General features: G+C 50.6%; 1 protein-coding gene across 6 annotated transcripts in view; it reads left to right on the top strand.

Annotated features, from left to right (window-relative positions):
* The window catches only part of AGAP1 (ArfGAP with GTPase domain, ankyrin repeat and PH domain 1), a 564,902-nt gene that overhangs the window by 181,402 nt on the left and 357,048 nt on the right, over nucleotides 1-26,452 (top strand). For all 6 annotated transcript variants that reach the window (XM_060107327.1, XM_060107326.1, XM_060107328.1 and 3 more), the window contains exons 2-3: nucleotides 10,656-10,714; nucleotides 17,596-17,683. In XM_060107327.1, the coding sequence (XP_059963310.1) occupies nucleotides 10,656-10,714; nucleotides 17,596-17,683 (147 nt within the window). The remainder of the gene's footprint in view (nucleotides 1-10,655; nucleotides 10,715-17,595; nucleotides 17,684-26,452) is intronic.

The following is a 26,452-nucleotide window of genomic DNA, read 5'->3' as shown; positions in this document are numbered from 1 at the left end:
GTTTTAAAGACTCCTTAAAGTCTGTTTACAATTTAAAATCTTTTAAAAATGTAGGATTCTGACTTTGGTCTGAAATGACAACATTTTGCCGCTGCTTAGATGTGCCAGGAGGCTGTGTGTCCTTGGCCATGAGGGGACATTTTAGTGGTGGGGCTCCATATGTTCTGAGGGTCCTTGTCTCAGGACCCTAGTGTGGCAGCCAGTGTTACTGTTTCACAGTTATTAATCACACCAGCCATCACTTAAAACTTCTTGTTAATCTTCCCACTTACAGAAGCTCTTACCCAGGGCTCAGCTGTAAGTCCTCATAAAGTCCAGGTGGAACATTTCCTATGTGGTATATATATTCTTTTTCATATTCTTTTCCATATGGTTTGTCACAGAATATTGAATAGAGTTTCCTGTGCTCTACAGTAGGACCTTGTTGTTTATCCATCCTACACATATGTATAATAGTGTGCATCTGCTAATCCCAAACTCCCATTCCTTCCGCCTGCAACCATCCCCCCGCCCATCAACCACAGTCTGTTCTCTGTCTGTGAGTCTGTTTCTGTTTCATAGATATGTTCATTTGTGTCATATTTTAGATTCCACTTATAAATGATACCATATGGTATTTGTCTTTCTCTTTCTGACTTATTGGCACTTCGCTTAGTATGATAATCTCTAGGCCCATCCATGTTGCTGCAAATGGCATTATTTCATTCTTTTTGATGGCTGAGTAATATTCCATTGTGTGTGTGTGTGTTTACATACATACATACATACATACATACATACATACATACACACCACATCTTCTTTATCCATTCATCTGTTGATGGACACTTAGATTGTTTTCCTGTCTTGGCTATTGTAAATATTAGTGCTGCTATGATCATAGGGGTGCATGTATCTTTTCGAATTATAGTTTTGTCTGGGTATATGCCCAGTAGTGGGATTGCTGGATCATGTGGTAATGCTATTTTTAGTTTTTTGAGGAACCTCCGTGCTTTTCTCCAAAGTGGCTGCACCAATTTACATTCCCCCGATAGTGGTTCTTTTAGGGACTTTGGTGTTGATAGAAGACCCCTAACTTGAGCTTGGACACCAGCCTGTTGTCTGTTTGCGTGGAAATGCTTACATGATGTCTCTTGCGTTAACCAGAGTGAGGACCATAGGGTTATCCTGCTCGGGGATCCAAAGCCTGCTCTAGAAAGACATCTGCCGCGAAACCCACTATCGCCCTGGATTTATGACAGTGGAACAGAAATCAGATGGAATCAGGTTGCGCAGCTTTTTGGATTGTTGTGTTGTTTGTGAATAAAATACTCTGGAGCGGCGTCAGCTAATGAAATGCTCGTCCTTCTGAAGGAAATACAAAACACAGAGCTGTCAGGGCTGCACAGAAGGGTCCTTTATAGGTGGTCCTGCTCCCCCTCTGGGCTGTAGAGAGGCATCAGTTTTCATATCTGAAGGAGGAAAGGAGCGTTTTCTTCCTCTCCATTCTCAAATCCTCACACCCTCTACTCTCCCTATCCTCAGACACGAATCTTTCAAGCCGTTTTTCACACACCCAGCACAGCAGTGGTGTTCTCAGAGAGCTCTGGAACAAGGTGCTTTATGAAGCATGTAGGAACGCCACTGGGGGAGATGCCGGGAAGGGAATCAGCCATCTTCTGAGAAGTTAGAAGCTCGCACCTCCCCTGGACCTCATCTGGGCGCAGGCATCGTTTGCCTTGGGCGTTCATCCCTTAGAGGCTGGTCTCCTGGCGAAGGATTCTGAGTCACATCAGGGCTCAGGGGAAGGAAGATGCTTGGGATCGCAAGCCCTTGGTCGTGTCTGTGATGGTGGCGTCTTGGTGGCCTGGCGTGCGTCACCCTGCCCTGGGAGGACCTTAGGAGTAGGGGTTGGATGCTGTCAGGGAACGTGTGGGTGGGAGACTGGTTTCTGGGTCTTTGAGGTCACTGGAAAGCAACCTGAACTTCCAGGGAAGCCTGGAAGGAATCTTGTATCCCAAGGGTTTATGGTTTATTCCATTTCTTAGAGAGACTCAGGGATTTTCAAATAAGAAATTAAACCATCCCATGGAAAACTGTGCCAGTGAGCTTCTGTTAAACCCTCCATTTGAGAGTCATCAGTGTATTAATGTATTAACCAGTTTGCAGTGTGGCTCTTTCCTGCTGCGTCGAAATGGATATCTTATTTTATTAGGGACATGCGTTTCCTGTCTCAGCACGGCAACGAGGCCGAATGGGAGCCCTGGTCTCCTCCAGTGCTTCTGTTCTCGGTGGCTGTGCTTCCTTTTTCCCATTGTTGTTTCCCTTTATATTTTGGGATCCTGAATGCTTTAAAGTAAAAATAAATGCTATTTCACTTTTCTGTTGCTAAAAAGAATATTTAAAAAACCTTCTTGTGAAATTTAAGGTTTCAAACAAACATCTCAATCCCGGAGATAATATGTGGTTTTAAAAAGTCACCTGCGATTTCAGGGTCTTTTGTTTTTTTAGCGGTACGCGGGCCTCTCACTGCTGTGGCCTCCCCCGTTGCGGAGCACAGGCTCCGGACGCACAGGCCCAGCGGCCATGGCTCATGGGCCCAGTCGCTCCGCGGCATGTGGGATCTTCCCGGACCGGGGCACGAACCCGTGTCCCCTGCGTCGGCAGGTGGACTCTCAACCACTGAGCCACCAGGAAGCCCTCAGGGTCCTTTTTTTAACCCTTAAATATAATTTCGGGAGGTTTGTTTGGAACCTGTATCCGTGGCCACTGGATCCAAACGGGATTGTGGGGGAAGGAGAGACCGTAACGGTCTAATCGTGGCCACGTGCTGTGCTTCTGCGTGAGAATTTGGAGGAAGAAATGAGCCCGTAGCTCTGCTGGGGAGTGAGCCCAGGAGCCAGAGGGGGGCTGGGTTAGTGTACTTGAAGACGAGGGCCCTTGTCTAGCGAGGAGCGCTGGGAGCCGATCGCGAAAGACCCCAAGGAAGGACACAGCTGTGGAGACGGGGGCCTCAGCAGGAGCGACGCTGGCCCTTCCCTAGTCCTTAGCCAGGTTCTCCTGCTGCCAAGATGGGGGCCCAGGACGTGGGGCTTTATGGTCTCAGTTCAAGTGCATTGAGAGATCTCTTGGTTTACCATTGCCCCCTTGTTGCGTTCCTTTGATTCTTTTGTTTTTTGCTGAGAGACAGTGAATTCAGGATTCTTTCAGAGCCCTGCAGAATTTCTGCTATATATGAGTCATCCTGCCACATGGATACATTTTTTTTCCTCTCGCATTCTCACGTGCTATAGCGTGAACCACATGAAATTGCTACTCAGCCACTTTTGACCGACAAAATGACAATTCCAGGAGGTTCGATGTAATATAAATTGGCCTGGGATCGAAACTAACCGGCAGAACCTTTTAGCGGGTTTTACTCACTTTAGAGTTAATGGCTTGCTTTGAATGCCGATAGCTAATAACTGGTGGCTTGATGGCTTGATGAGGCCTTTTCGGGCCCCGTGCTATTTCAGGCTCAGCTGTGGTCCCAGCACAGGTGGTGGTGCACTTAGGTGGCCTGTGTCCCCCCCAGAGGCTGCGGGACCCAGGCAGTGGGGTGCCAGCAGCTTTGCTCCTTGATCACACCCCCAAAGGCCATAGGAGGGCTTCCACTGTGGGGATTGGGCCATTTGCTAGCAGAGGGGTTACATCATGTCTTCGAGTGGAGGGGAAGGACTTCCACTCTACCGGTGAGGAAACGCAGTGTCAGAGAGACTCAGAAGGTCACCCAAGAAGGTGGAGGGCACCGTCAGCCTGTGGCTTCAGGCTTCCCATGCCGAGCTCCCTGTGCTCCCCTGGGGTCCTGGACATGAGGACAGCTGGGGCCAGGTGGGAGAAGCAGGGCTCCCACAGTCCACGGTGTGAATCCCTGACGTTGGAATTTTACATTGGCCACATCTGCTTAGCAGAGTTTGGAAAGCGGAGGGAGTAAAGAAATCCAGAGAGAGCTGGTTAGCGATACAGACTCTGAAGTTCGGGTAGGATGGGTCCCGGCTGACCTTCACCTGTTACCAGCTTTGCCAGGTGTCCCAGGTGAGTCTGGGGCAAGGCGGGGCGGTGGGGGCGGGGGACACAGCAGGTGAAGAGGGAGGGATTTGCTGGCCTGACCTTTCACAAGGGACCGCCCCTGTCCAGCAGCACCGGGCAGCCCGCAGCAGTGAGAGCCTGTCCCCACGCTGCTGTGGCATCAAGTGAGCCTGGGTCACTGCAGTGCCCAGGGGACGGTCATCAATATCACAAGCTCTAGTCGTAAATGTCGCTGAGCCCCTCTCTTCTGTTTTCTCTCTGCGCTTCATGCATCCGGGCCTGTGCAGGGTTGGTCCTCTTTGCATAGACAGTGGTAAAGTCATGCGTACTGAGGGCAGTTTTCCTTCTGAGGTGTGTGTTTGTTTGTAATTACTGAAATCATTTGTCTCCAAACCAAATTAATTGTGATGGGAAAATGGCATCGTTTGCCTGTATTGCAAAAGAGATTTGTTTTGATTTTGTAAAGAAGACTTATGCTTTTTATTCATTCTGATTTCTGTGCTCCTGAAAAGTCTTTCACTCTCTTGTTCAGGGCAGGAAGACAAGGAGAAAATAAAACACATCCCTTTTTATTAGGATTTTAGTCCCCCTACCAGATAGGCTGCTAAGATTGTCCTTCATAATCAATGATTTTCATCGAGGTGTACTATTACGCCAGGAGATTGCTGTGTTTATTCTCACATGTTGCTCATTTTTGACATGAAGTGCACAAGAAGGAAGTCCAACCACAGCTTTGATGCTTTTCTGAATGTTAGAGTGTAACTGCTTGGTCCAGGCTCAGTGGAAATGGACGTAATGAAGGGGTAATTTCCCTGGTAGATCTTAACCCAGGGTTCCTGGTTATTGCTGGAACCCAGAGGTTAATGCAGTCTGTAGCCATCTTCATGCCCTGCAATTAAATAAACTCCGAGATATTGGAGGAAAACGCTGAAGGACAAAAAGTACTTTTTTTTTTTTTTTTGGCTACTTTGCAAAATCCTATCAGTTTTAAGACTTGAATTTTTGGCTTTTGATACATCAAGTCAAGAGAGTGGAAGAGTTGGTGCTTTCACAAAATAATACAGTAGCACCAAGGGGAAAACAGGGGGGCTTTGTACCCAGTGTAAAATCACTATGATTTTGTCTATTCGCTGGACCATTTCTTCACCTGTGTTCCTAGCATTTAGGAATTAGGTGATTAGTCCGTGATCCCCCATGGGCAGCAAGTTGCTAATTAAGCAGCTGGGAATCAGGTCCCTGCCCTCCCCCACCCCCACCCCATTTGTTCTCTCTCTGGTCTGAGGGGGTTGTTAAAAAAGGGAGCGATTAGGGCTTTCGAGTAAGCCTTTCGAGTCAGAGCGCCTATTGTGTGTGCAGTAAAATGAGGGCCTTACATTTCCTGGTTAAATGTGTGGTTCTGCATATGAATAATTTTGAAAACGGACCAGAGCTGAGTCCCTCAGTGTTCTTAGCAAGCGGAGATTGAAGGGAGTTTGTAGTCAGGATGAATTTTAAGAAAGTCCGGGCAAGGGAAAGGACACAGTTCTCCTGGGAATGAAAATAAAAATAAACAGCCGAGTAGCTTTGTTATTGGATTTGTGTTTTGTTTGTTTCTGCAGCTCCTGCCCCGATGGTCTTAGGCCTGTTCTCCTATCTGTCGGTGTCAGGAGCTGTTTGCATTCTTTGGGGTCCAGGGTCTTGTTCCTGTCACCGAGAGCAGCCAGGGTGGGGCTGAAGGTGGTCCTGGAAAGGGAGGTTCCGGAAAGAAGGCCTCGCTGCGTCTTTGCTTTTCTCCAGTGGCTCAGAAAAGCAGCTTTGCTGCTGGGGAGAGAGGCTGTTCTCTGAAATAAGCCCGCATCCTTTGTAACTGTGTCTCCTTCAAAAGAACCGGGAAAGGACTTTGGGATTCTGGAGGCAAGCAACTTAAGATGCTTTCCTGAGCCCCGTCAAGGGTTGATCTGTGTGTGTCCTCTGGAAGAGGGTTCAGGCTGTTTCAGGGACAGCAGGGTGCACGCCAGTGTGTTGGGGTGTATGGGGTGCGGTGAGGGGCCCCTAGGCCGGCCAGGATCGGGGGCCGCTGCAAGGTCCAGGCTCCTTCCTCTGCCATGTGGCTTTTATTTCCAGCTCCAGGTTGTCTGCGCCCCTCCGTGGAAGGCTGTCTGCTTGCCCTCACCCTGCAGGTCAGCAGGCCCAGCTGGGCCAACCCTGCTCCTCAGTAGGACGAAACCAGATTGATGCGGGTGCAGGGGTGCCCCGTGGGCATGGGAAACAAACAGCAGCCAGTGGGGACGAGGAAGGAGGTCTACTTGGAGGGGGCGGAACTGGCCCAAAGAAGGGTTTCTCCTGGTGTTTGTATAATCGCTGCTTTCCTCCTGGCATCACGCTTTCAGATTTCCTAAGAAAGCCCCGAGTCACACCCTCCGCTTGGAGTAAGAGGGGGGGTGTCTCCGGGATGCTAAGGAGAGCTGACCACAGCCTGGTGGTCCAGGTGCACGGTGTGTGGTTCCTTTTGTCAAGACGGCCGCTGGGTGGAGGCTGGTTGGAATCTGCAGGAGTCCAGCCCTCTTCCCCGGGCTGCCCGCAGCTCTCAGGGCTCCCCTGGGCCGGGCAGCACCAGGAGCTGGCTCTCCAACAGTGCTGTGTGTGTAAACACGTTTATCACTCAGTGACCCGCGTGGTCAGCAGTGTTAGGACCAAGACAGGAATAAGTACCGTGTGGTGTTGTAAATACATTGTCTCAGCTGTCTTCCGCTTTACTCGTCACTGCAGGGTGGGGTCCGGACTCGGCACTTTATTTCATTGTGTGTCTGTGTGTATGTGCATGTATATTAAATATATGCGTGTGTTTGTATATATACACATATATTTGTTTACATTTTTTGAGACCTTATTTTTTCAGAATAGTTTAGGTTTATAACAAAATTGAGAGGGAGGTACAGAGATTCCCCTTATCCCCCTGCCCGCCCCCACCCCCGCCACGTGCACAGCCTGCCCCGTCATCACTCACCAGAATCGTAAAAGCAAAGAAACTGCTGAGGACGCCATAAATGGATGACCCAGATGGTTTGAATTTCATTTTTCTTGGGGCTCAGCACGAATTGTCCAAACCCCAAGCACCTTTGCCTTTGAAAGTGTAGGTCTGGCAGCTTCCTCTTTGCTCAGCATCATAAGAGTGTGCATTGTGGGCTTCCCTGGTGGCACAGTGGTTAAGAATCCGCCTGCCAATGCAGGGGTCACGGGTTCGAGCCCTGGTCCGGGAAGATCCCACATGCTGCGGAACAACTAAGCCCGTGTGCCACAATTACTGAGCCTGTGCTCCAGAGCCCACGAGCCACAACTGCTGAGCCCACGTGCTGCAACTACTGAAGCCTGTGCGCCTAGAGCCTGTGCTCCATGACAGGAGAAGCCACAGCAACGAGAAGCCTGTGTGCCACAACTAGAGAAATACTGTGCACAGCAACAAAGACCCAACGCAGCCAAAAATAAAAATAAATAAAATAAATTTATTTTAAAAAAGTGTGCATTGTGTGGGGATACAGTGCATTTTCACATTCTGAGCTTCGCTGGACTTTATCTTAATATAGGGCTAAGCTAGGAATGAATTCTACTGGCATCCACATTTAACTATTTAGAATTCCCTTTCTTAAGTCCTAAAATAATACGCCATGCGTGTGACCTGTGGGCACACCAGTGAGACAGCGGGGGGTTGGTGTCTTTTCCTTTAATTTCACGTTTTCGTCGTCAACTCAGAATAACTAGGCTGAGAATTTCTGCTTAAAATTCATAACAGTCCCCCACCCCCCAGTGCTGAGCAGTTTTGGTTTCCTGCTCCGTCCTGATAACTTCTCCTTGTGTCCTTAGGCCCCGTCCCTGAGTCTGCTTGGTGCGGGGGGGGGTGGGGGTGGGGGGGTGGGGGTGGGGGGCGGGGGGGAAGAGGTCACTTTCTTTCTCTAACTGCCTTCAGATTTCTGTTCTGAAGAAGCTAATAGTTTTGGTTTTTCACTCCTGATAAAAGTTCCCTGTTACTTCAGGTTCCCTAATCTTGGTGTTCTTTGAGAATTTCTTTTCACTATTATGATTTAAATTGAAAAGATAAAATGTAATCTGAAGTGGAGCCATGTTAATGATAAGAAATGATTAACGGCTTCTTTTCCTAAACTCTATTGGGTCATTACAGAGGACGCCCAGCATGCTGGCCCCCAGGGACGACAGCTAAAGGGGCTTCAATGTCCCCGACAGGCTTAAAGCAGTAAGTCAGCGGTCACCGGGTGTGTTTTATTCTAAATTCAAGTCCAGTAGCATTTCAAAAGCGCATGGGAATGTGTTTTCTTAAGATTATTCTACTCCAAGTGGGGGAATTGAGTGGAGCGCAGAATGGCCTCTTCTGAAATGAGACACATCTTCCGTGACTTTTGGTTCTAGCTGCTCTGAGAACACATGTGCACGTGCACACGCTTTCCCGTACATGCGTTCCCATACACGCACACACGCACAGGCTGCTGGGTGTGTGCCCCCGACGCATGGGTGTTTATCCTTTAAGGATTGCTGCACTGTGGGACTTAAATAGGGCAGCCGGCTGGTCTGGTCGCCATGGTCCCCACCCTGCTCACCCCGTGATGAACTCTTCCAGAGGGGCTGCACTGTCATCCCTGTAACTCCCACTTAGGGAGTCCAGCCCACAGAAGGGTCCCGATCCATAGAGGAGTAGCGTGAAGGAGTATCTGGTGTGTACGACTTCTGCTGCATCTTTTGTTATTTTTCATTTAGCTTCTTGGGAGGCAGAATTCAGTCCTGACCGGGCAATGATGGAGGCGACGAACATTTTCAAAGTAAATCTTTTAAAATTGAAGATGTGTTTTTCTGGTCAGTTAAGTCAAGCATTAATTTTATTAATCTGGTCAGGTAGATCAGGCATTAATTTTATTAAGCTAGTTGCCACAAACAAATTTATTCCATTCGAGGGAAGATATGTTTACAAGTAAAAAGGCACCACACACATTGTTGCAGTGTTTATATAATTACACGTCTTTCTTTAATGGACCCCTGCTTAATTTATAATGAATATGTGATACTTGTTGTGATAAACATAATCTTTGGTGGTATGTGCTTAAATATCAGCTGTGCATTAGTGAATGGAGCTCATTTTAATTCCCACTTTACTCTCTTTGTTTTCCTATTAAGGTTATTAAAAACTATATTATTGAATTCTTTTTTTCATGCCAGATGGTAGAAAATGTGGAAGTTACCAAAAGGTGACAATGAAAAGAAAATCTCTTCATTACCTTGTCCCCAGGCCACCTGGTTCCCTAACCCTAGATCAGCAGCTGTGAAGTTTTTTATCCTGCCAGAAGTGTTCTCAGCATGGACAAGCTTGTGTGTGTATTTTACACACACACACACACACACACACACACACACACACACACACACACATACACACACAACCCTATAGCTTTGGGATGGCTGCACTTTGGTACGTTGGGGCTTTAAACATTTTGTTGGCGACTTAGCCTTCATTATGTGGATGTATCCAAATGTACGTAACCAGCCTTGGGTTGTTACAAGCACAGCAACAGCGCTCTCTCTTTTTTTAAAAAATAACTTTATTTGTTTGTTTATTTATTTATTTATTGGCTGTGTTGGGTCTTAGTTGCTGTGCGCGGGCGTTCTCTAGTTGCGGCAAGCGGGGGCTACTCTTCGTTGCGGTGCGCAGGCTTCTCATTGCGGTGGCTTCTCTTGTTGCGGAGCACGGGTTCTAGGTGCATGGGCTTCAGTAGTTGTAGCTCGCGGCTCTCGAGCACAGGCTCAGTAGTTGTGGCACGCGGGCTCAGTAGTTGTGGCTCGCAGGCTCTAGAGCACAGGCTCAGTAGTTGTGGCACGTGGGCTCAGTAGTTGTGGCTCACGGGCTGTAGAGTGCAGGCTCGGTAGTTGTGGCGCACAGGCTTAGTTGCTCCACAGCATGTGGGATCTTCCCGGACCAGGGCTTGAACCTGTGTCCCCTGCATTGGCAGGCAGATTCTTAACCACTGTGCCACCAGGGAAGTCCTCCCCCTTGACTTTCTGATACATCCCAAGGTGTTCTGACTGGATCTTCAGTGTCTAATATGTTTCTGAGGATCAAAACTCCAGCTCGAAAGTCTTCTTCAAAACCATAGTGTCGTAAACACTTGGATTTTCCAACCATCACCTACCATAACTTTACTGGGCGGTGTGTGGGGGGGTGTTCAGGCAAGTGAGTATTTTAGTGAAAAACCAAAAGGCCCAGAGTTCACTGGCTACAGGGTCATTTCCAGGACAGCCAGGAGCTTCCTTCATCCTCACACTTGCCCACATTTGGGATCTGGAGGGTCTTAACGCCTGTGGGCAGGGTGGGGCCTACAGGGCTGGAGCAGGACTTTGGAGTTGTTGGAGCGTGTGTTACGTTTTTTAGGAGACAGGACACCGACTGGAATCGGAACAGCCGTGTGAACCAGGCACACCTCAGCTTCTCTGGGTGGAAGTGATGCTAGGGGTGGGCTGGACCGTCTTCGGTGTCCTTCCCATTTGAAAACTGGCACCTTGGGGGCATCTTGACCTTGCACTTTGGTAAGTCGCAGCATCTCACTTCCTTTTACCCTCCTGTTTTACAGATGCCTTTGTGAACAGCCAGGAATGGACATTAAGTCGATCCGTCCCGGAGCTCAAAGTGGTGAGTGTTTGCTCTGGCCTTGGGCGTGGTCATTCCTCACCTGCAGGAGGGGGGCTTGGAGGGGGGCTCAGGAAGAGGCGAGGTGTGACCTGTGAGCTCCCCAAGCCCGCATCCCGGTGGGCGTGAGGGGTCTCATTCCCTGGGGCCCAGAGGTGGGCCGTGTTCTGCTGTGTCCTGGGGAGGGGCCAGGGGAGGCTGAGGTTAGGGCTGGAGTCCGGAGGTCACCTGTGACGGTCATGACAGACGGCCAGGCAGGTGGCCTTGTGTGTAGGGCTGGGTCCACCCACCACTGTCTCTCGTATCTGAGTGTGTGAGAGAGAGACTCTGTCTCGCGCACACACACGCACACACGCACACAGCTTATTAGTCCTTTGCAGGATGTCATGGAAAGTCTCTGTAGTGAGTCATCAAGATGTAATTATAATTCATCACTGAGAAAATGTGACTGTGTACTGTGTTACAGAGGAGTAGCGTAAAATTTAAAGTTTTGTTTTTATTGTGAACTTCAAGTACTCTTTCAGTGACACTATTTAAATTGACTTAAATAAAAAATGACTTGGATCCGTTACAGCCACACCTCTGAGCCTCTCCCCACTTCACCCGCCCCCCGCACTTGGGGGTGGAAGAAAGGACAGCTAGAACTGTTAGATAATCACATTGTTATGAAATACGCGGTGTCTGGAGGACGTGTGTGTGTGTGTGTGTGTGTGTGTGTGTGTGTGTGTGTGTGTCTTAAACTTCTCACGTGACAGACTCTGACCGTGGTGATAGCAGAACAGCTCATCCTGTCCAGGCCCTGGGCCTGCTCTGCTCGGCCCACCTGGCCCCTCAGCCTCGGCATGTTGTCCCCCCATGTGCCCCTTCTCTGAGGCCCCAGGGTTTGTTAGCAGTTCCAGCCTGTCTGCCCGGTGACCCCAGAGGCCCTCGGATGCCCTTCCCGGGGCCCCAGCCACCTGCGGTGCTTCGCGGGTGGACCCGGCGGGGGACAGGCCCCTTCTGGCCTCTCCGCTCCGAGACAAGGAGATGGAGCAAGGACAAGAGTGTCTGTGACTTCCAGTGTCACCGGGAAGAACAGGTTTTGAAACTGAAGGCCTGAAGGGAGGGTTCGTGGGCCGGCCCTCTGACATCCCCCCGGGCCCCAGAGCATCTGATATGTGTCCCCGCTGCCACTGCCAGGTGTCCAGGCCAGGCCCCCTGCCCTCCCGTCCCCGCTTCTTCCTCCCACCGGGTCTGACCTTTCTCGGTGGCTCCTCCGCCCCTCGGGGGGAGGCAAAGGGGCCCACGGTTCCGGGGCTGTTCCAGAAGCGCGGGTTCTGCAAGCCCAGCCCCGGGACAGTGCCGTTCTGTCCCCTGTGCTCTTTGACGCCGTCCCCGGAACAGAGCGAATCCCGCGGGACACGGTCAGGAAGCGACATCAGCGATGGCGGCCGCGTGGCCAAGGATGCTGCTTGGAGGTTTCCAGGGAGGTTTCCCAGTTTCCGAGGCGGCCTCTCGAGCCAGCCAAAGGTTGGGGTCCTGCCGTCGGAGTAAAGCAAGGGGAACAGCGTTCTGATGATGACGTGGGGTACCTCCTGGATGGCGTCACCACCTTGAGTCCTGAGCCGGTCGTGCTGTTGTCCCCACTCCACAGGCATCAGGGGCAGAGCCTCAGGTGTTAAGAACGTGCCCCAGGAGCCCTGGTTAGTGAGACGGGAGCCGGGATTTGAACCTGGAGTTTGTGCTTCCGCATCAGCTCTGCCGGCAGAACTTTCTGCAACGTGGAAGTGTTCTCTGTCTTCAGGGTGGCACCCATGGGCCCCGTGCGGCTGTAGAGCATCTGAAGTGTGGCCAGTGCAAGGGAGGAGCTGAAGTTTTTAAATTAATTAAATTATTTTTTGCGGCATGCGGGCCTCTCACTGCTGTGGCCTCTCCCGTTGCGGAGCACAGGCTCCGGACACGCAGGCTTAGCGGCCATGACTCACGGGCCCAGCTGCTCCGCGGCATGTGGGATCTTCCCGGACTGGGGCACGAACCCGTGTCCCCTGCATCGGCAGGCGGACTCTCAACCACTGCGCCACCAGGGAAGCCCGAAGCACTGAAGTTTAAAGTTGAAGGGTGTCAAGGCCCATGGTTTAGACCCAGTCTGGGGAGTTACAGGTGGTGAGGGTTCTACCAGAGCCTGCATAGCAGCTCATGACTGAGGACGCCTGCTACCAAAACCTGTTCTCTGCTGGTATTTCAAAAGCATGGAGTTTTCTGGAATCAGTGCTTGGAGGTGAAGGGGTGCTTGTGTTAACCGGTGGTGTGGATTTATGATCCTAAAGCAGAACTCACATAAAGTTGGCTTGAATTCACAGAAGGGGTGGACTCCATCTCACGCATAAGTAAACGGGGAGGATTCTGCAGTTCTTCTGGGGGAGGCGCCCTGCTCCCGACCCGTGTGGGGTCGGCCCAGACCCCAGCAGGACGGCCAGCTCTGCTCTGGGCCGGGCATCCTCCTGCTGGGGGTGGTGCAGCAGGCAGCTTGGCCTCCTCAGCAGATCCCTTCTGTGCTAAGGCGTTCCCAGCATCTACAGAAATGCTCCTTTGTTCGGGGCAGCCTCTGTGTATCCACAGGGCTGCGATTGTGTCCTGCCTGGGTACAGCAACCGGGACAGGTGGTCCCTTAGGTCAGCACCCTCGGAACCCCTGACTCTTTCAGAAACGCAATTCAGTGACATAATAGCAAGCCTCAAATGGACTCTTTATGTAATGTTGGGCCATAAACCATCTGGAATCTGTCAGAGAAAAAATGTCAGTGTTTGCTTTCTTTTCTTTTTTTTTTTTTTTTTGGCCCACCACATGGCTTGTGGGATCTTAGTTCCCTGACCAGGGATTGAACCCGGCCCCTCGGCAGTGAAAGCAAGGAGTCCTAACCACTGGACCTCCAGGGAATTCCCCAATGTTTGTGTTCTTTTCAAGAGTGGCAGTGCCATGCTATATGCTTCCTGAGGTTGTGTGATGGGGGCCAGTTGCTTTGGGTCCACACTCTGGTCCCTGCAGACGTGTGCCAGGCAGCACGTGCTGACCACTTACCTCTGGGCGGAAAGGAAACCACGCCATAGATCTCTGGCCTGTAGAGGTGGGCGTCTGTCAGCAACCTGTCACATCCTATTTGTGCGTTTTCATTGAATTCTCAACTGGGATTTTTACCAAAAGCCTCGATTTTATTTTCAGCAAACCACGTGTATAGCTGGTAAGTGGTGAAGTGTGGGACAGTAGAGAACTCAGTTTAGAAAGACACCTCGTGTGATGTGACTGTTCACAGCACTGCCCAGAGGATGCCGGGCCCGTGTGCTGACGTGTCGCCACCAAAATACACAGATCTGTAATTTTCAGGACACCTTTTCCCGTGTTACCTTTTCCCCGAGCCTGTAGACCCAGAGTGGCCTGATTCCATTCTCTCTAGTTTGAATCCAGTAGCAGTTCATGGATCCCAGTGCAGCTTTACAGCTTAAAGAGCATTTTCATCCCTTACTTTATTTCCTCCTCACAGCTGGCTGTTAGTTTCTGCCAGCGTTTCAAATTAAAATAAGCCCACAGTGTGCAAACATAAGAAGGTGTATGAGATGGCTATTCAATCCAAATAAAACACCTTCCCCCCCCCACCCCCGGGATCGAGTGACTGGATCTTTATAAGGGGTGAGTTAATTCTTAGCAAATCATTGACATGTAAGAAGGAAGGAATATTGCCGCACACAGAAAGCACAGACTGAACAGTGATTTTGAACATTTTCCTCCTTGGGAAAGAAGAAGCCTAATCTTAATTAAAAATTCAATTCTGCGGCATACTGTTTCGGATTTTCTCAGTGTGAAGCTGACAAACAGCAGGTGCCCTTGAGCAAAAGAATAATTAACATGTAGAAATTCTCAGATTATAGAGGCCCAAAGCAAAGGGAAGACATAAGTCAAATCAGGAAGGGAAACCATTTTATTTAGGATCCGTCCACATAGTCTGGGGCTTGGAGCTGTAGTAATGAAGCATCTCGTTTCTACCCGCTGGCGTTAGTGTCATTCATTCATTCATTCACCCAGTGTTGCTAGGAGTCCGTCGTGGGCAGTGCTGGGGGTAGAGAACCAGACAGAAACGAGACCCAGTCCCTTGTCAGCACTGGAGAGAGTCAGACCCACATACCGATGTTGGGGAAACAAAGGGCTAAGTGGCAAGGTAGCGTTAGGAGGAGGGGACTAAGGGAGCTTTGGGGAGAGGCACTGGTTGAGGCTGTGGCATTAGGAAGGCTTCTCAGAGGAGGTGACATCTGAACTGATTGCTGACCCATGAGTAGGAGTATTATTTCGGGCAGCGATGGATGTGGAACGATCTAGGCGTCTGGAGTCTGCAAGGCCTGTTAGGATGGTGTTTGGTCCCTGGCATATTGGGGACGAAGCAGGGAGTGGGAAGCTGAGGACGAAAGGACCGTGATGGTGGGAGGGACAGGATGGTTCAGGGTTTTAGATCAGGTTTTAACTTACTTTCCACAATCTGGTGGCAAATTTGTTTGCGTTTATGTTTGTTCTTCTCATTAGTGGCACCATCACCCATTTATCCAGCCAACCAAGCACACCCCCCACCTCCCATTCCATCCATCCATCCATCCATCCATCCATCCATCCCATATTTACCGGCACTTTACTGGGGCCGGAGACAGTGCCGAGTCTAGGCACTCAGAGAGGTGTCCTTGCCAGCATCAGAGACATAGTTCTGGGTCTTCGGGGACCTGAGCGTACCGGGGGGTGGTGTCAAGAGCATCAGCAGTCACAGTGGAAAGTGTTCTGGGTGTGTAGAGAAGCAGGGAAACCACCCAAAACTCTCTTCAGGTGAAGGGAGGGGTGCCCAGGTGAGTGATATGTCCGTGTGGTCCCTGCCGGACCTGGGTGCCTACAGCAGAATTGATCGTGAGGATTTGGAGGGAGACACTTTGTTGTCTGTTCGTGAAATACTTGGACTCTGGCCTGCAGGCAGTGGGAGGCTTCCCGGGAGTTGTGAAATGAGGGAGTCTCATCTTTGCAGTGTCAATTTTAAAGAATCTCTGGTATTCTCTGGGCGAAGATGGGGAGCTCCCAGGCAGGGAGATAAGCTAAAGGCTCTCCCAGGATCCAGTGGACGGACGCACAGCCTGCCCCGTGGCGGGTGTGTGTGTGTGTGGAGACCCTCAAAAGCACATCTGGGCGGGGTGGGAATTGGAGACGGCGTCCAGGTGTCTGGCTTGCGAGTCTCGGTGGTGATGTGATCACAGGACGAGCGGACTGGGGAGAAAACAGTAAGGTCTGGACATGCTGAGGTTTCAGTACCAGTGTAGGTGTGTATGGGTTTACCTGGAGAGGGGGTGGGGCTGGAGAATGAGAGTGGGTATCCATAGCTTACTGGGAGTAGGTGGGATGTAGCCTGGCTCCCTTGGTTGGAGGGGGGGTGGTACTTAGAATCCAGGATCTAGGGAATCTAGGAGGTCTAGGGAAGGAGCCAGCGTGGGCTGGGGGTAATTTGAAGAGGAAGCCCAGAGCGGGAAGTTTGAAGAAAGAGAATCTCCTCTACAGCTTCCGGTGATGCAGCAAGGGGAGGGCCAGGGGATTTAGAAACAGAAGTCCTCGGTGACCTCGAGCAGTGTCCTTGTAGCCATAGGGTCAAAACAGCAGGCTGGGGGTGGGGAGGGTCAGAGAGTGGGCGAGAGGGAGGCAGGCTCTTCGTAGGCCGGGACCTGTGTCCAGGGCGGGTCTCTCTTCCTGCTTTTCCTCAAGAGACAATTGATTGGATCATGCTTAAATGCAGAGGGGAAAGTTCTAGCGGGGGAGGAAAAGATTAAAATGCAGAAGAGTCTTTGCATAGAAGGTAGAGGGTGGGGGAGTGAGATCCCGAGCAGAGGGAGGGCCTCCCCAGGGACACCACCTGAGTCGATGTGTGTCAGCTGTGTTAACAAGGGAGCTTTCTCTGAAGAAGGCAGGGTGAAGCCAGCCTCGCCCGCTGGTGACTGTGAGTTCCTGCTTGCTGGTACAGTGGCCCTCACATCATGCTGACCTGGTTTCCATCTAGCATGAACACCTTTGCCGCCTTGACCGTGGGTCCCTGCCCTGTCCTGCAGTGTGGACCCCGTGTCCAGAGATGCAGGCTGGCTCTCCTCTTCCCCGCCTTGGTCCAGTTTTCTCCCCTCGGGTCCTTCCCCGGCACTGTGCTTTTCTGGTGTGGCTCTTTTTCAGCTAGTCTCACCCGGCTCCAAATCCTACCCCAGAGTCGTGACGGAATGCACCAGAACGTCCTCCTAATCCCCTTGTGGCTCTGTACTGCCACTGTGCCCCATTTAACCTCGTACCTTGTTGAGTGGTTTTTTTGTGTGTGTGTGTGGTACGCGGGCCTCTCACTGCTGTGGCCTCTCCCGTTGCGGAGCACAGGCTCCGGACGCACAGGTTCAGCGGCCATGACTCATGGGCCCAGCCACTCCGCGGCATGTGGGCTCTTCCCGGACCGGGGCACGAACCTGTGTCCCCTGCATCGGCAGGCGGACTCTCAACCACTGCGCCACCAGGGAAGCCCCTTGTTGAGTGTTGCGAGGGTCCACAATACATGTTGGTGGCTGACTCACTGTACACCTTCCCGATGTAACCAGCACTCATGGGATTCAGCGTGTGTTCCAACCATGTTGATTCTTCAGTCTGTAGAGGCTGATAAAACGTGACATCTTAACTGAAGGTGTTGGAATCCCTTCTTCTCCAGCAGAAGGATTTAACTAGCCCATTTTCAGCCATCCCGCTGATGTTTGGTCATGATGGTGTTTAGGACTGCTGTCCATTTTATTAACCTCTATTTGCAGGTTGCTGAATAGCATGATATACTGACTACTCCTTAGTGACTGTCCATTTCTGTGTTTCAGGGCATCGTGGGTAATTTGGCCAGTGGCAAGTCGGCCCTGGTGCATCGCTATCTGACTGGCACGTACGTCCAGGAGGAGTCTCCCGAAGGTATGCTGTGTGTCACACAGTCTCCACCTCTAGAGAGTTTAGTTTTCTGAATTTTTTGTTAGCATATTCTAAATCATTACTGTGATGTATCCCATGTCAAGAAAAGTAATAATAACATACCAAGCAGTAAAAATCCGTAGGCATGTTGCTTCTTCTGTAGTATTTTTCGCTAACCATCTCGGCATTTGGAGCAAATAGAGTCAAACCACGAAATGCTGTTGGATGTATTTCGTACCGAATAGTTCCGCCCCTTCAAATGTGAATCCAGTGTCACTCCTTTAACTATTACTGCTTGGACGTTTCTCTGATCTGGATCTTGAGTTTATAGCTAATTTGTGTGTACTGTTCCTTAGTCATAGATCCGAGCCTTTCAGATGACCGACCACCACCATATGTTTGAGTATGTTTTCCCCCTTATATTGTATTCTAAACATTTAATAATCACGTTGCACGAGAATAAGCTATTTCTTTTGCCATGAGGCTTTTACTTCTTCAGTTAACATATCCATATTTTGTTTTTTGCTTTAAATAAAATGATGGTAGTAATGCTAGGAAACCATTTAGCTCCCGTGTCCCCAAATCCAGGTAGAGTGTACACACACAGTTTTCTAAATTATATTTTCTCTCCATGTAACCTTTTAAAATCCAACTCTGAGACACTGAATTTCTGGTTCCTTCTTTTTCTTACTGGCTGTTCCATTCTTTGCAGATATGGATGCAGGTAACTATACATTTTCTTCATGGCAGCGCTTGTCTTGTTTGAAGAGCGAGGAGAGACACAACTCTGTACTGTAGTCTTCCCTTCCCTCCTCGTCCTGTGTATCATCCTATTTTGTTTCATTTATTCCTTTTCTTTTATTTTAAGTTAAACATTTCACCCTGTTTTGTCCCTTAGTTGTCTTTTTAGCAGTAGTCCTCAGTAGCTTCACATGTTTCCTGTAACACCTGTTCTAGTATTTAACTCTTGTCCTGGATACTGTGTAACCGTTCAGTAAAGTGTGGAAGATGGAGTTCTGTGGCATTCTTTGCTTGGGGCTCTGCCATGACTTTGCAGAATTTTGCAATCCCACCATAAAAGTCTCGTGGTGGTCACATGAGGGAAAGGCCTACTTTTTTCGTTATCTGTATTGAAATGATGGTTTAAGGGAGATTAGAAGTGAAGGCTCAGATGTGGGAAAAATGGATACAGATGCTAGAAAATCGCGTGCTTTAGAGAGGTGAGAAAGTTGGCCGTCTTCTTTCCTGGAATCCGTACCTGGGTTGTACTTGTGTATTTGTGCCTTTGTGTCTGACTGTGGGTTTTAGCCATAGTCATTTTGATTATATCCGAGAGGTTTTTTTTTTTTTTTTTTTTTTGCGGTACGCGGGCCTCTCACTGTTGTGGCCTCTCCCGTTGCAGAGCATAGGCTCCGGATGTGCAGGCTCAGTGGCCATGGCTCACGGGCCTAGCCGCTCCGCGTCATGTGGGATCTTCCCGGACCGGGGCACGAACCCGTGTCCCCTGCATCGGCAGGCGGACTCGCAACCACTGCGCCACCAGGGAAGCCCCCCGAGAGGTTTTTAGAGCCTTTTTCTTGGAGGTTCTACTTATTCCTCGGGTCTAGCAATTGTGTAGATTGATGACACCAGCTGCTGATGGACTAATTAGCTGGACTGCAAGTGAGAGGATCCACCTCCTCAAGTAAATCTGCCTGTGTGCCCCTGGAACGCTCAGGATTTCAGTTGAGGGGATCCCTTGGTCGGGGGTCCCTGGAGGTTTCGTGGTCTGGGCCCTGGTTTTGCTGCCACGAGCTGGATTCTCCTGTGCTCCGTTCGACGTCTGGCGTGGTTGGTGCGGGTCGCCGGTTCTCTCGCCTGTGGCCGCCTTCCCCTTCCCCGTGTGGTGCCGTTTTGTCCTTATTGTGGCTTTTGCCATTTCCCTTTGGGCGCTCAGTTTGTGCCATCGCATTTGGCCCTGACTGTGATTTCTTTGTAGCGGACCCTTATATTTTGATGAACACAAAAGGCTTTCTCTTGAACGTTTGCACATCAAAGATAAAAACTGTACCCAGTGGGGAGACCTAAATGTGATCTGTAAGAGCCCGACTTCTTCCACTTTCCAGGTAACCCATTTTACTCCGTGAGTTTCATGGTATACGATTTTCAGAATACATTATTATTATTTATTTTTTTTAAAGAAGATGTTGGGGGTAGGAGTTTATTAATTTAATTTATTTATTTTTGCTGTATTGGGTCTTCGTTTCTGCGCGAGGGCTTTCTCTAGTGTGGCAAGCGGGGGCCACTCTTCATCGCGGTGCGCGGGCCTCTCACTATCGCGGCCCCTCTTGTTGCGGTGCACAGGCTCCAGACGCGCAGGCTCAGTAGTTGTGGCTCACGGGCCCAGCCGCTCCGTGGCATGTGGGATCTTCCCAGACCAGGGCTCGAACCCGTGTTCTCTGCATTAGCAGGCAGACTCTCAACCACTGCGCCACCAGGGAAGCCCCCCAGAATACATTATTTTACAGGGTGGATGCCTTCTCGAGTTCGCTAACGGGACGTCCCTTCTTTCATCTGCAAAGTGGAAACATCTCACCCCTCAGTGGGGTCTGTGCCCAAGGGCTCCTGGGTCAGGGCAAAGATTGTCCGAGATCTTTGCTCGCGCCCTTCAGGAGCTGGCCCTACCACCTGGCCACCTGTCCTCTCACCGTTTGAGAGGACAGCGGATTGTTCCTTGACGTTGCCAGGAGCGTAGAGAGGTCCCCCCAGGGGACGTGCGTCAGGTCCTCCAGGACCTGGAAGAATGGTGAGCAGGTGCCGCCTGGTGCCTGGAAGCCTTTAGTCCCCATGACTCCCTGTTTCCCTGGAACCAGGCAGGTGGGTGTGTCTTCGCTTCCCACGGTCTGTCCACGTACTGGGGCGAGTCCCACGTGGCAGCAGGAGGGAACCATAACTTGTTGTTTCCGAAAGGAAATGAATGAGAAAAGCCTTGCTTTCTCATCGTCTCGGCACACAGAAGTCCCTGCCCCCGGTCACAGAGCCTGTAGCTGCAAAGTGACTTCAGTCCTTGCCGGAGGCATTAACATCCATCGATTACCCTTGCTTGCTCCACTGAGAAGCTTTCCACAGAGAATGTTCTGGAGCTGCAGTGTTCTGTGTCATCACCCAGGTTTATGGAGACCATCAGAGCAAAGGGAATCCTCTCTGGGGTGTGCGGGAGGTTGATGAAGCCGATTACAGCTCAGCACCACCTGCAGCTACTTTCGTAGCCAAGGGTCAGGGTAGGACACAGCTGAAGGTGTATGTCATGGTCGCCAGGCCGAGAGGTTTGGACTCCGGGTGAGCTGTGAGACCTCTCCATTTTCTTGCTGTTATTATTACCTGCAGCTTTATTCCCCTTTCCTCTTACAGTGGCTGGAGTGATCCACTGCCTTCCCCATACAGGGCAGCGGCTTTACACGGGAGGCGTGTTCCTGGGGGCTCTGTGCACACAGCTCATTGGAGCTTCCCTGCCCTTCTCCCGTCTGCACAGGCTCTTCTTTTGCTTTAATTAATGTGTAAATACCCTTTAGTGTTACTCTGACCTGTGGTGGAGATCTTTAGATTTCTGGGAGGGTGAAGGTGGTCAGGGCCTTCTGTTTTCAGGTCCCCAACCTTTGCCAGAGTGCAGGTTTCATCACCTCTCAGAGGACGACACCTGTTGTGCTTTAAGTGTGTGGTACATTTGGGTTGGTACTTTATCCTTGTGGCAAAGGCAGCTGACTCATACAATTTAGATTATTTTAAAGATACAACTGAAATGAGGGAATGGATTTAAATATTATGTGTGTTTTTTAATTAGTGGATTAACAATGCAAAAGTGGGTAACCCAATAGGGAGCCTGTAAGTCCACGAAAATAATCCAAAGAGTAAAATTTTTGTGCAGGCAAATGCCCTTTTAATTGTGCGTGTGCGTGAGATACATGTGTGTATCCGAGTCCTAGGGCTGCATGACATATTACCACAAACTGGGTGGCTTGAAACAATGGAGATGTATTCTCACGGCTCCAGAGGCCAGGAGTCTGAGATCAAGTTGCTGACAGGTTGGCTCCTTCTGGAGGGAATGTGGGAGAATCCACGTTCCTGGTGACCAGCAGCCCTTGGTGTTCCTGGGCTTACAGACGCATCATTCCAGTCTCTGCCGTGTCGTCACGGGGCCTTCTCCCTGTGTCTGTGTCCAGGTTTCCCTCATCTCATGAAGACACTCGTCTCTGGATTTAGGCCCACAGGTACTGGGGGTTCAGACGGGAACACATTTTTAGGGGACAGAATTTAACCCGTAATAGTATGTGTATATTACACATCTGGTGTTGAAACAGAAGCTGCACTCAGACCTGTTGAAGTTGCCCCGTTACTTCTTGCTGACAAGAAGGGCGATTAGCTGCCCCAGACCTCACTGGCCATGCTCATGGCTGGTCTCCCAGAATGTCACAAAGATTAGGTTAGTGTACATGTGACCTTCACACCTCTGATGGAATTTCACAGCTGTCACTCACTTCTGTTGGAAAGAATGGGGAGGAAATTATTCCTCTGCCACTCAGTGCCCTATTAGTGGCTGCTAATTAGGACAGTGAATGAGGATCTGGGCGTGTAATTTGAGTTTCCATCTCATGCGTTTGTGCGCTTGATGTCTGCTGTGCACCCTGCCTTCCCCCGCACAGACGCCACGGGCCTGCCGCAGTTTTTCGCTCTCTTCCTTCAAAATAAGAAAGAAAAGGAAAGAAAACCAGGGCTGCCCAGTATTATGTAGGAATTTGCTGGAAACGTGAGCCACCTGAGACACGTTCCCTTGCAGACCAGGACACGGTGGTGTCCCCGAGAGCTCTGAGCTTCAGAGCTGAGCCGTTGCTGAGCCCTTGCCCCGCTACATCTCCCTCTGTGCCCCTCCCCTTGTGCCTCCCACCGTGGGCCACGCAGGGGACCTGGGGCCCAGAAAGGCTGCCTCCCAGCAGCTGCTCTCCTGGCGGTGAGGAGGGGAAGGAGCCTGTAGCTCTAAGACGCACTAAAGCGCCCAGCAGGCTAAGTAGCTGGTGTTAAGGTTGGTGGAAACAACTTTAAGGACGTCCAGAGACCGACCTTCCTGTGATGATAAAGTTGACTGCTCTTGGCTAATTTTTCAAGGACTTAGGGCCACCAAATGGGTGGAAAGTGCCGGGATGATGTCACGCTGTCTGAGAGCTTCCCTTTGTTGGAATCTGGAGTAAGCCCTCATCCAGGTGTGACACAGGTGGGTTCGCCACCTGCTGCGGAGCGGGGCCTCGGCCTGGTGTGACTCGGGGGCAGCTGACCCTGTCGTTCCCAGGTCCTCAGGAGCTGAATCCATCAGAGGCTCATTCCTTCAGTGAATGACTCCAGCTTCCTGTAGGCTCTTCACCAATTCACATTTTTGGGTAAAAAAGCTCCGAGGCCATGGCAGCCCCGAATCTAGGCCGGCAGCCAGCAGGTTCCGGCCACGAGCCTGGTAGTGGGGGACGTGCCAGCACGAGGGCTGCGACGGCACCGCCTCTCACCCGCGCGTCAGGCCCGCACTTGCCTGTGGTTGAAACCCGGGTTCCCAGCCTGGCATAGCCACTTACTGTCGTTGTGGCCTTGGGTGAGTTACCCATCCTACCGGATTTCAGCTTACTGCTCCCTGCTCCCCAGTCATTGTAGGGACTGAATATGAGTGTAAGCGTGCAGAAGGCTGCGTTAGCCCCTGGCACGGAGAGAGGGCTCAGGGACGCGTACCTTGTAAATAAGGGTCCCGCCCCTTTGTTCCTGCATCTTCTGCTTCAGGTGGGCAGCCCTGCCTCCTGGGCTGTTCTCACAGGTGTGGCTTCAGGACTTCGGGTCCACCAGGCTCGAGGTCAGGATCCCGGCTGCTCGTGCCCCAGGCGTCCTGTTCCTTGACCAGCTCAGGCCTGGCTCGAAGACGCCTGAGGCACTGTCTCTTCTCACCAGTGCGGTTATTCTAACAGCTTTAAGCACAGCTCAGGTCACGACAGTAGAGCGCTGTATGAGATGCCTGGGACCTACTCGAGATGCCCGGGACCTACTCGGGCCCCTTGGAAACTAGAAAGAAGGATGGACTTTAACCTGGCCCACCATCCCCACAGGGCTTCTAGGATGGGGCCGAGTTCTGTGAGGTCTTTCTTGCACCCGGGCGGTGGGGACTCTGTCTGGGCTGCGGTGCAGGGTCACGAGCTTCTCTGGTTGGACGTGGCCTCAGAGCACGGTGGCCGCTGTGATGGACGAGACAGCCCCATCTTAGCCTTGTCTCCGGAGTTTCCAATCCGAGGGGGCCCCCCGAGGGTGACTGGCCCTGGGGTTACCACTGTGCCCTTCCCGTTCCTGGCCGGGACGTCGCACACCGGCTGCAGTTCTAGTGGTCACTTCCTGCAGGAGCGGGGGCTGCTGGCCATCAGGTCACTGTGAGCTGGACGTCCCTCTGGTCATCTTGCTGCTTCCCTTGAGGACTGCGCCTGGACTTGTTTCCCAGCAGATGTGTCTATCGTCAGGGCAGTTAAAAGCCTCCTCAGGAGCATGGGTATCTGAAGTCATTTTTTAAAAATGAATGTTTACTTCGTTTCTTAGAAACAAGCCATGTGGTAAATACCAGCCTTATTTTCTGGCACATGGGAAGTGCATTTCAACTGTCAGCTCCACAAACCCTTTCCAAATCAAATAAACTGAAAAAACATTTTTGTGAGCTACCCCTGCTCAGCACATGTTCGGCTTATTTCTAAACACGTTCTTGGGTGCTGTTTAGTGTTCCAATGAACAAAATATGTAAACACTAATAAAGTTTGAGTAGTTCTGAACTCTAGCCAGTTAAATGTTTCAACGTAACTTTACCATGTTACTTGCAACCAAGCGATTATAAGGACATGGTAAGTTTTTTTTTTTTTTTTTTCTTTCTTTTTTTTTTCTTTTTTGCGGTACGCGGGCCTCTCACTGTTGTGGCCTCTCCCGTTGCGGAGCACAGGCTTCGGATGCGCAGGCCCAGCGGCCATGGCTCACGGGCCCAGCTGCTCCGCGGCATATGGGATCCTCCCAGACCGGGGCACGAACCCGTATCCCCTGCATCGGCAGGCGGACTCTTAACCACTGCGCCACCAGGGAGGCCCCATGGTAAGTTTTTAATGAGGATTATCTGAAGCCTTAAAATTAGGAACCCACTGGTAGCTTGGCTTAATAGATAAAGCAGAGATCAGTTCAGCCATCTTCTTTAATTATTTCAGATGCTAACAACTCAGTCTCTAACTATAGAAATATCATCAATTCTTGTCCTCGTTTTGATCTGTGTAACCGTCTGCCAACTCTGTTCCCTCACATGGAAGGCCATATTGAGGGATCAGGTGATACAGTGCCTTTAAAATAGGCAAAGGATACTAAAATAATCACTAGAACTTCAAAGAAATCATTAAAGAGAAGGATGTTCTACTTCATTTTAAATAAGAAAAAGAGAGCTGTAAAAGTAGAGTAAGGAGCTTATGTTTTTGGCATTGACAAAATTGGCAGGACACAATGTATTTTTGAATTGGTTGCTTGGGCCTCAGAACACACTGTCCCGTGTGTTTCTAATTAATTCACCGGGGACCTGAGGGCCTACTGAGGGCTGAACATGGCACCTGTGGTCAGTGTGGGTGTTCCAGAGGGGAAAGGAAGCTTCTGGATGAATAACTGTAATTCACGGTGGTGATTTACACCTGGTCAGCTGAGCAGCTTTGCATGCTGGCTTCTGCCAGGAAGTGTCCCCGGGCCCCCAGGGTAGCCCACATATCCTTCATCATGTCACTTGACTGACAGAGACCCCCAAATAGTAGCGTGCATGCTGGGAACACAACCGTGTCTTTCCTAAGACGCCTCAGGACAAAGCCATTTCTTTAACAGGAAAAAGGAGACTGGGGTCTAGAAAGTTTTTCACCTTTGAAATTAGAGGTTATTTTTTCTAGAGAAATGTTAAGTCCCAAGATGGGTTTTTAGACCTTTAAGTGCATGACTTAATTGCACATTAGAAAATAGTCCTTGGATCTGTCAAAGCTGAATTGCCACCAGGTGTTTTCTCCTTGGTCCGTTGCTACACCTGCCCATGACCTTGGGCCTTGACTTTGTCGTCTTGCTGGCAGCGGCTCTGGATCCAGGGAACCAAGTGGCCGCCGACCAGTCCATCATTCACCCAGGCAGCTGCCTGCTCTGATCTGGTTCATGTTCATTGTCGTAGTGTCGAATCCCTTGGTTGCAAGGGAGAGATGACCAGCTTCACTGAGCTTCAGTAGAAAGGGGGAATTCATTAACTTACGTACCTGGGGCAGCTCCGGGGATAGGTGTGTAGCTTGAGAAAGCCCCTGATCACCTGATCCACGTGAGCTAGGGAGGAACCTGCCTCTCCCATCGCTTGGGTCTCCCCACTTGGCGGCAGGCAGTTCTGGTGGCCTCAGGACTGCATGGTCTTCAAAAGTCACATCTCATGGGGAGGAAGAGTTGGATGTTTTTCTCAATAGCTCCAAGGGAAGACTTAGAGACACCTCTGAATGGCATTGCTTGGGTCGCAGACTCTTAAGTTTTAACCAGTGGGAGGCTTTGTAATGCAGATCTCTTCCCTGATGAACAGACCTTTTCCACTCAGTTTGCCCAGTGGGAACAGGGTGCCCCGGAGACCAGAAGGGCCAGGTCCTGCTTGCTCTCACCTCTGTGCTTCCTTTCGCAAATCTCTGCCTTTTACAAGCTCACTTCTCTCCCACCCTCCCACCCCATTTTATTGGTCCCAGGGAA

The sequence above is a fragment of the Mesoplodon densirostris genome, chromosome 8, assembly GCF_025265405.1.
Source record: "Mesoplodon densirostris isolate mMesDen1 chromosome 8, mMesDen1 primary haplotype, whole genome shotgun sequence".
Lineage (NCBI taxonomy): Eukaryota > Metazoa > Chordata > Mammalia > Artiodactyla > Ziphiidae > Mesoplodon > Mesoplodon densirostris.
This window is presented reverse-complemented; position numbering and strand designations above follow the sequence as displayed.